This window comes from Lotus japonicus, chromosome 6 (genome assembly GCF_012489685.1).
Source record: "Lotus japonicus ecotype B-129 chromosome 6, LjGifu_v1.2".
NCBI lineage: Eukaryota > Viridiplantae > Streptophyta > Magnoliopsida > Fabales > Fabaceae > Lotus > Lotus japonicus.
Genome location: NC_080046.1, coordinates 66,050,145 through 66,060,823, shown reverse-complemented (window position 1 = coordinate 66,060,823; position 10,679 = coordinate 66,050,145). Strand labels below are relative to the sequence as shown.

The following is a 10,679-nucleotide window of genomic DNA, read 5'->3' as shown; positions in this document are numbered from 1 at the left end:
TGAAAGTTCAGTTTCCAAATCGTATTTTGAGATTTGAGTTACCAGGTTCTAATTCTTGGTAAGTTCATAATGAAAAGATGTATCAAATTTTAGGGTTTTCTTGAGACTGCTAGGGTTTTAGTCAAGAGTTTTAAACACATCTGGAGACTAGGATGAACATGCAGATGAAAGTGTAAGCCTAGAGACAAATGAAACACACAACATCATAGCTGTTCATTGCAACAACATTTGAGATACACGACTGAAGGCTGAAGCAATTCCACCAAAATGAGATTAATTTCTATGCACCGACGGTGTAAAAAGTTTTACACCATCATGTAATCATAACCTTCCATTTTCTATTTTAGGTATTATTAAATTCAAAATTATTTATGAGCTAACAAAATGGAGGGATGTGATTAAATGATGGTGTAAAACTTATTTACACCGTCGGTCCATAGAAATTAATCTCCACCAAAATTGCCTTGCTTCTTGATACATGGTGTCTGCAATAAAAGTACCATTTGAATTTAAAATACAAATATATTCTTTTAAACTTAATTTCCTCCAATTTAATTATATTAATTCTACTAGTGACTGCACGAGCTCCACCAATTATTATATTTGAAAGAAAAAATGTTTTCCTAAATGGCAACTTGGCAAAAAGTTGTCGGGTTGGATCAAAGGGAGGAAGAAAGGGATGTAGCCGACACTGTGGACTGTGGTCCAAAGTGCAAAGTTCAAGAGGGAAATATGCAAAAGAACAAGTTTCTAGTAAGTTGAGTGCATTTCTAATTCTAAATTCTAAAGCATGCTAATTGCCATGTACTATCATGTTGGAGAACAAGACTGCTTTGTAACTGTACCATGGGTGGCTCTGAAAAGCAAGTACGCATACATGTATTCGCTAGTAATTATTTAATGGAACAAAAACAAGTCATTGGAATTAATTTTCTATTTTTTATTTCATCATTAAATTTAATTTAGATGTTTATATTATTAACCCAAATATTATCTAAGTAGTGTCAAAATTCCCTTTTCTTCTAACATTTTTATTTTATTGCTTTCATACCAACCAAAAGAAAGAAAATAGAATGCAAACAATAGTTGTTGTACAGATACATATATATACAGCAAGGGATACACAAGGAATTATAATAATGAGGAAATTCAGGGATATGATCATATTGTGATTGTACCCAATCATGCTAACAGATTTGGCATCATATTAAATGAGAATATCTGATTCTAAAATCAGCTGCTATACTTTAAGAAATAGTCAAACAATTCCTTAACACTATTTATTTTACCACCTCAGCTTGAGCTTATTGCAAACTTTATTCCTAACATATAGCATTGCTGCAGAGTAAAGTATAATGATATGTTTACGATGGCACATGAGCTTCAAACATTGATTTACATAAATTGAAGATTTCATTTTTATCCCAATAAGAAAGAAAATCCATAGGAAGAGTAATACCTGATAAACCATGTTACACTAGCCAGTTACTGGCAAATATAGTTACCGTTATATATTACATTTTGCATTTCTCAATAAGTGCTTTCCCTGAGTGGTATTGTAACAATTAAACCATTAAAAATGCCCACAATCACAAGTTTACTGGGCAATCACCAACCCTTATGCCCTTTGCTGTTGGGCAAGATGCCAGTGGACAATGTTCACCATCAGTTCCCCACCAAGTAATACTCTTGTTTTCCAATCCCAGTGAAAAGTACAACAAAATAGTCATAAAAGCCACCCCAGTATCCAGTGCTGCTGACAGAACATAGTTGTACCTCTGCCACCACTTCTTCCTGTAACGGAAGATGAAGAAGTTGAAAATTGTTCCGACGAAAATCCATGAATTGTAGTTCAATGGTGTTGCTGGTGGCATCATTCCAGTTGCTCCTAGCAGAACTGGAAGGTTGATTAAGGGAATCCATGATTGTTTAGGAAATGCTTTGTGCAGTAACCAAACAAGTATAGGGCCTATTGCACCTCCAAGGAAAAACCAGTTCATTGCATGGTAGTTTCCTTGAGAACCAAAGATCTTCAATGGTCCTACCAGTCCCCAAATGACTGATGCATCAAAGAACACGCGATCACCAGGACATGTCCAGGGACTTCCTGGGGGAAGGATTTCGTCGTGACATATATTATCAATAGAATTCAGTAACCACCATGCTACCCCAATATTGATCGTTCCAGCAAGCACTGTGCCTATGAACTATACACATGTATGAACAAATTGAATGCATCAGAAACTATAGAAGAAATGTAATATCAGCATGTAAGGTATCATAATTGTGCCTAAATTAGGTATTAGTTTTGTTTTTCTTCATATGATCATGGTAATTGGTAAGTAAATAATTATCAGGTGGGATATAAACTCAACATAATATTAGGGAAGAGTGGAATTTTCCTCTGAGAATATACCTGAACTAAGAACATTGATCTTGGAGGGATTTTCATGTAGTGTCCAAGCTTGAAATCACTGAGGAAGGAGACAGCCTGCGCCATGCTGATGTAACCATAGGTTTTGAAGCATACATTTGCTATTGGTCTTCCAGGGTATATTAGACCGAAGACATACTCCGTGATGATATTCAATCCGGGTGTCTGCAGACAGAGCATCAGAGAGAAGCAGCCAAAACTTCAGTTTTTGTTATCCAGTTAAGAGCAAAATCAGAAGAAGACTATCCAGCTAAAGTTACATATAACACAAGATACAAACATAATAGCATCATCTGATCATAAACTGCTCTTAGATTCAGAAGTGGTCATTGATAAAGCATTTCAAATTGAGCATTATTTAAAAAATATCAGTATTTAGTTTATCATAAGACATGTGAAAAGACAGTTCAAGATCCTTTGTCCGAAATGGTGTTTCATTCCATGTCTCATCAATAAGATTATGTCATGTCAATTAAAAACCACCTATATAAGGTTATAAATGTCATATGTATATATTTTAATTGACATGGTATAATTTCATTGTTTGAGACAAGAAATGAGATCATTTGGGGACAGATCTCGATCCAAAAAAGATAAAGTTTCTATTTCTAACTAGTTCATGCCAATTCAGAGAATTATGAGAGTATAATGTATGTATCTCCATTTCATTTTGTAGATAAATATTAGATATTGAATCAATTATGTCTTCATCTAACAGTTTAGGACTTTTAAGTTTTTGAAGCAATTGGATTTGAAATAGTTAGAACTCCTTTGACCAATTCTCTATGAGCTTCATCTTTGTCACCCCTGTTTCTTTCAAATAAAAGTTAGTTATAGCACAAGGGAGACTTGGCCAATGCTTGTTTTTTCAGTTTTCACATAAAAGGGTGCAAAAGTTTCATGATATTAACCTGGTTTGTGGTGGCTGTTATGATGCTAATGGGGAGGGTAAACACAAAAGCTAGTGCTCCAGCAAAGAGAAGTCCCCACCATGGCATCTGAATCTGGTCATTTAGAAAGATGCATAGCACAAGAGAAATTGCAAGCGTCGCAACCAGCAATGCATAAAACCACCAAGAAGGTATGTCTTCGTATCTTTTCATCAATTTTGTGTGGATATCTTCTCTTCCTTTGGAAGAAGCACGGTAGCGCTCCATAATCTCCCTACATATTTAGTTATACATCAATCAAAACATAGCATTTTTTTCAATGATATAGCTGCTAGCTCATTAAAAATGTTTTAGACATTGAACATGAACTCTTGAAAGTTTTAGAAAATCATCACAAATGTTTTAATCCAATCCATCCTTTTAATACAATATGTACCCAAGTTATTCTTTAAAGCATAAAATTTCTAAACCTCTAGCCTACATAAGTAAATTTTCTAGAATTCTGAGAACTATAATGCAGATATTCATTAGTTTGTACAATATGCAACTACAGAGTACTTTTGAATCATATAAATTAAATTAACTTCTGTCAACAAAAGCAATATAGATTTGAGAACATACTGTTGTATATGTTTGTTCCAAAATTTTCAAACTCAATATTACATTACATCCCAGATTTAGGAATCTTCTTTTTGTTCCAGAATTTTCAAACTCAATAACACCTTAATGAAGTGATTATGGTATCACATTAGCGCTTATTCATTTGCCAGCAACTTAAGAAAATAACCTCAAAACAGCTAGGTCATAAGCTACTGTGAGAAGCTCTCAGAAACACTTGCATAAACGCTTATGATATACGATAAACTCAAATAAGCTCTTCCAAACAAGGGCTATACTAAGAAATTAAACAAAACTGTTGAACAATTTGAGTAGCATTACCTTCCATAGAAGCAGGCAACATGAGTAAGAGTGGAAGCTATGGTGGCAAATCCAAACCCATAAGTAAGAGAGAAAAACACACTGAGATGAATTCTACCTTGCTGGGTATACTTTTCAACATCCAACTCAAACTTGTCATTGACAATATTAGATATATTATACTTTTGACCTTCAGAGGTAAACAAGTGTGAGGAGAAAATAGGAAACCTATCTGCTTGATACACATTCAAACCCCAATATGCAATAGGAATCACAGCATAGACTATGACTACATATCCCACAAAAACATTGACAATGGCAAAGAATGGTGAGACAAGAGGACTGAACAAGAATGAAGCAACAGCAGTCCAGTCCAGTGTGATTGCTCCGAGTCCCAAACCTCTCAAACCTGAACCGAGTTGTTGAGCTGTGACTGATTTGGAGAAGACCCAACAGACCCATGAGATGCTTGTTAGCGTTGTAAAGAAGTATCCAGGGATCACGTACCATGAGAAGCTGCAAACTAGTGCAATGGTGAAAAACTTTGCTCTTGAGAGTTTGCGGTCTTCTTTCTCGTGCAATGCTCTGCATACCAGACGAACAGTTTTTTGGTAAATAGCCAGAATCCAAGTCAAGAAAAATAAAAATGCTAGTATATCATGAGAGAGTAAGAAATGGATAAAAATAAAATCGATCAAGATAATAGAAAATGAGTGGGTTTTTTATCTATTGTTTAGATAGATAATAGAAATAATTAAAAGTGAAAATTTCTCTTTATTCTCCTCATTTATGTAGAAACAAGTCTTCCTAATCACAAGCAATTTTTCCGGGTTGTTGGTCAAATCAAATTACATGTTTGGATTTACAGTAAAAAAATTATGTGAATCAAAACTACGCTAAATAAAAATGATTGTGTGCATGTTTAGCTTAACGTTAGAGTTAACTAAATATGATTTCACGTATTTTAATGCATGATCAAGTTGAGTTTAACATTGAAGAAACAAAATTTTGATATATAAGTTGACTTCAACGCATGAATCTACATTACTTCTCAAATTTTCCTCCATGCATTCAAGTATAGTCCCTTTATAATATCTAGGATGTATTAAATATTTCTTTATAAATCTACTTTCATATTTTCTAATTACTCTAAGAGAATTGAAATATTGAATATAAGTGAAAGGAGAGAGTAATTGTGGTTTGTGACGCTAATTCAAGGACCATAGATTTGAACCGAACCGAATCAAGCTTAATAAATGCTTGACACGGACGTTAACCGTGTACCAAGTCAACACTGTTTTTTTCTTTTACTAAAAGTCAACTGTGTGAATCTGAATTTTTTGTGTGGAATCTGACATGAATCTTTTATGGCACAGCTGGGCCAGCTCAGTGTCATTATTTCCCACCAATATACTCAAGCATTATCTTCATCGATCCATCATATCTCCCTCCTCAATTTATGCCTAAGAAAATGATCTCAATATAATAGTGCAATTTTCTCCATTTCATACGTACTACACGTTAAATAATGCATGATACAGTGCAGGATAAGTTCAACTTAGAAATCAATGACTTAGACAAAAGACAACCCCTTTTATAATAAGATCAAGTTGTGTGAAAATAAAACAAGACATGTGATTTCCACAAATTAAATTCTACGAAACCCAATTGTTATTTTGTTCTCTCTTAATGCATGTTTCATAGTTCATCCTAATCGCAGTTCTATAAGCCAAGAGTATTCTATTAAAAAGTAAATACTAAATGGTACATATATGATTTGATTAAAGAGGGACTCGTTTTGATTGGCATTATGGCATACATACCGGAAAAGAGAGACCTGGACGAGAGTGCTGGGCCACCACATATGGGCTGGTTCCACCACGTACTTCCTCAGCAACCCTGCCCATCCATATCCTAGTACCTGCAAGCAAACACATAATTCATGTCAATCAAGGAACAAGTAGCGATAATCGAATTCTAGAGTTTAAACTGTTTGCCCATTGAGGATCTGATATTATATCATAAACTAATTATTTCAAAAAAAAAAAATTGTTGAACAAGAGACAAATAATTTCCATTATTATTTCTAATAATTCACGTCACAATTTGTGAATAGTTTTTTTTTAAGGTGTGAATAGTTGAATTAAACTGCAAAATGGTTTTAGACCTAATATTAATAAACTTGTTTATTATTTTAGGTCACTCATATATATTTTTCTCTTAAATGTCCTCAAAGTGTTGGTTAAATGTAGTAATACACTATCTTGCAGGGATGTATTCCCTTATCTTAAAATTTATATACCAAACAAAATCTCTTAAAATAATATAAAATGAGTATAATTATTAGAATATAATATAAAATTGTTCATTTAGTCGTTATCCAACAACTTAAGTTTTTGAGATAATTGATTATTTGACATAGTATTAGAAGTTTAGAACATATATAACTTAGCAGTCTAGAGTTCGATTCTAGTAAGTGAGCATGTGCATTATTCACACTTCAAGTCCAAAGGTTTTTTGCATGAGGTGGCGTGTTATAAAAAATATAAAACCGTTCATTCAATCGTTACCTAACAGCTTAAACTTTTGAGATAATTAGTGGTTTGACAATAATAATACACACATAATTATTATGTAGTAATTATTAACAACCCATACAACACCTCAACAATTAGGATAAATTATATCTAGTTCTATATTAGAATATATTGTATCACTCCATTTATGGTGGAATTAATGGGATTTCAAGGCATCGTTCTGCAAAAGAAAGGGAAGGAAGAAGGAAGAAGGAACAAGTTCAAGTAAAATATATAATACGAGGAAACACCAATCAAAAGGGAAAAAAAGGTAAATAGATAAATTTTAGTATATACTTTTCAAATAAAAAAATCAAGAAAAAAAAAAGAATAATGATTAACCTCACTAAGTTACCTGAGTGGTAATGATGAGAAGCCAAGCAGCATGAAAGGAGATACTGCGTCCATAAAATGCTTTTATTATATTCACAATCCCCACCGCATACGGCGACCCGGATCCGAATGCGCTTCCGGCATTGGCGAATATAGTTATCAGAACGTGCTCCTTCATGTTAAACGGACCCGGGTTGAACGACAGCACTTTCGACCCGACCCTGAACTTCGTTTTTGGAAGCACCGTCGCCATGAAATGGCCCATTGGGAGGGTGGCGACTTGAACGGTGATGAGTGTTATGATGAGTGGCTCTGTGCGGTAAGCGAAGAACTGGTTGAGGAAGGACAAGAGGGAGCATGAGAGTAGACCCAGGAACCACATCCGGAATGTCCATACGGGTTGGGTCGGGTCGTCGGTGTTTGTTACGGTTAGACGGACTTCTTCCACGGGAGATAGTTCATCTTCGTCTATGTCTACGTCTGTGGCCGCCGTGGTTTGCTTCTCTGTGTCGGAGTTCATGGTGGTTTCTTGGTTGAGCTGTTTTTCGTTACATTCAATTTTGGAGGACTTCACTTGTGCAGGATCATGATTAAGGGGAATGATGAGCTTCATATATTCATTGTTTATGTGAGTGGTGTTACAATTTTAAATTTAGTAATGTACACTTTGTCCTTTTGTTTTAGATGACGAATAATATTATGTTCACACTTCTAATATGAGGTGGAGAGAGGTGGAGAAGGAGAGAGATGGGAAAAAAAGAAAAAGTATGAGAGAGAAAGTATGAGATGTGATAAATAGTAAGAGGAGAGAGATAAAAATAAAAATGAGTGGAAATTAAGTGTTTAGAAAATAAGGTGTGTATATATCATTGTTGATATATCACAACACATGCATGCCAACTTGGTGGCACAACTAGTGACAAGTTGTGTTGGATTTAACTCTTGCTTCCACATTGAGGGTTCGAATATCTAAGTCTAATAAAATTTTAGTTGGTCGGCAACCTTCTTCAAGTAGATTTTTCAGCGCTCATTTCTCAAGTAGATCTTTTGCACTCCTATCTAAAAGTAGGACTTCACTAGTCTCCTCAGTATGTTACTGATGTCTCATCCATTAGTTTATAAAAGTATTCTCTATGTTCTACCATTTTTAACCAAAAAAGTATATCACAAGTCATGACAGGGTAGTTGTTCACTTCAGACTTTAACCTTGAGAGTATGAGTTCAATCTGACTTGTAAGAATGAAACACATTTTGTTATTAATCTATGAGATTAGTTATTGTTATGTTATGAGCTACATCTTTACATTAAGTGATCATGTATTTTCTAACAAATCTAGCTTTTTATATTCACCCCTCAAATTAAATTTTAAATTAGACTACATAGTTAAAGAGCTGAACTTTCTACCAATTATATTAGAACTTGTTGGTTATATACTCCCTCCGTTCCAATATATAATTCACAAATAACTAATTCTCTTAGATTAAGAAAAGTAGTTACTAGTAATAAATTTGTAAAAAGAAATGATTTACTTTCCTAGATTACCCTTATTTACTTTCCTATGATTTTCTCTCTCTAAGTTAATACTTCTAAAGTTTATCATCTCTTTCATATTAAATATGAGGGTGAACTTGGAAAAAATTATTTAATGCTTCCTATATATTAGAAAGTGACTTATATTTTACAACAAAATTTTTTCAAAAAATGTGACTTATAATAGGGAACGGAAGAAGTATAATTTACTCTAGTTTCTACACATATTATTTTTTACTACATTGTGTTCATTATTAATCCAATGACAAAATTGGCGAATCCATCAATGTAGCGTCCGAAGTGAGCCAGCTACACATTTCATTTTGAGAAATAATTACTATTGAAGGATTTAAAAATTAGGATTATATTCATTGTGGATGCAATCAATACAACTAATTAAAGAGGTGTAGACCATTAATTTGGTCTGTAGTGACCAGTTGGGTTATATCTCTGTACTGTGGGCACATGTAAATGCGTGAGTTGCATTCTTTCTCCCACAGTTTCAATGGAGCGACAACTTTTGACTTTCGAGAATGCAGCAAGCCATAAACTTGCGTTCGGTGAAGAGAAACTCGCCACCGGGGAAGAATGTAATCCTATCTCCTACCAAAGATTGTTGTTATGTGTGCCACTTAATAAAATAGGTTTTTTTCTCTAGAATGTTAGTGACATGTATATCGAAGAGGGCTAAACAAAGACCTCTCACTCATGGGTAGAGCAGTAGATAGCTATTGGACAGGAATAACATGTTGCAGAGATCACTATATACTCACTTTTAGACATGAGTGCTAAAGAATCACTCGTACGTATAGTTAAATCTAGAATAGTAGAATACTCCTCCATCCCTAATTATAAGCTAAAGTTGTAAAAATCACACTTATTAAGAAAGCCTTAATTGATGCATTGGTTTTCAAAAAAAATGTACAACTTTCTATGTTTACCCCTATTTATGATAACACTTTTTCATCATTGTACTACTAATGGTGGTGCTCCACTACCAATAAATGCAAGGGTGAATATGGAAAGAAATATTAACTTTTGCAAGGTTAGCTTATATTTAGTGACACAAAAAAAGTCTCAATGTTAGTTTATAATTAGGGACGGAGGGAGTATATGATAAGTTGTGTGAACTTAGATTTTTCTTAATTCAATTGTGTGAATAAGTAGGTCTTCCATCTCATATTATATGACTTTTGGCGTTCCTAAAAATTAATTCAAGTGGTTAAAGCTATGAGACATAAGAGTTAGATGAGATGAAAGACGAAAGGTTATGAGTTCGAACCCCAAGGAGAGATTGACTATTTACTAACAAATAATATTTGTCTATAAAAAAATGTCTTTTAGCTTATTGGGTAATACACATATCTTATGAAAATAATTAATTATATTATACTCCCTCCGTTCCCTATTATAAGTCACATTTTTTGAAAAAAATTTGTTACAAAATATAAGTCACTTTCTAATACTCCATCCGGTCCTATTTATAAGCATGAAAGAGAAGAAAAATCTTGGTCCTTTTTATAAGAACCAAATGAAAGTTTGAGCTATATTAATTAATTTTTTCCAATGATGCCCTTATTAATTCTAACTTGTAAAATGTGTCTCATTAATTATTTTCTCTCTTTCCCACTTTCCAACACTAAAAACAAAGGGTAATTTTAAAAGTTTATTTTGATTTAAGACAAATTTAATGCATTTTATCTAGTTTAACTACATTTCTTAAACTATGTGAATTTTTTTTTTTCTTATAAATAGGACCGGAGGGAGTATCTAGGAAGCATTAAATAATTTTTTCAAAGTTCACCCTCATATTTAATATGAAAGAGATGATAAACTTTAGAAGTATTAACTTGGAGAGAGAAAATCATAGGAAAGTAAATAAGGGTAATCTAGGAAAGTAAATCATTTTTTTACAAATTTATTACTAGTAACTACTTTTCTTTATCTAAGAGAATTAGTTATTTGAGACTTATATATAGGAACGGAGTATTAAGTAT

The 10,679-nt window shown here is 33.4% G+C and overlaps 1 protein-coding gene across 1 annotated transcript; it reads right to left on the bottom strand.

Annotated features, from left to right (window-relative positions):
- Positions 1–1,377: 1,377 nt before the first annotated feature.
- Positions 1,378–7,779, bottom strand: LOC130722463 (oligopeptide transporter 4). The gene is made up of 6 exons (XM_057573191.1): positions 7,174–7,779; positions 6,066–6,163; positions 4,264–4,827; positions 3,346–3,598; positions 2,417–2,599; positions 1,378–2,207 (listed from the first exon to the last, which is right to left on the bottom strand). The coding sequence occupies exons 1-6, from the start codon at positions 7,762–7,764 to the stop codon at positions 1,590–1,592; spliced, it is 2,307 nt and encodes a 768-aa protein (XP_057429174.1). The 5' UTR covers positions 7,765–7,779; the 3' UTR covers positions 1,378–1,589.
- Positions 7,780–10,679: the final 2,900 nt, after the last annotated feature.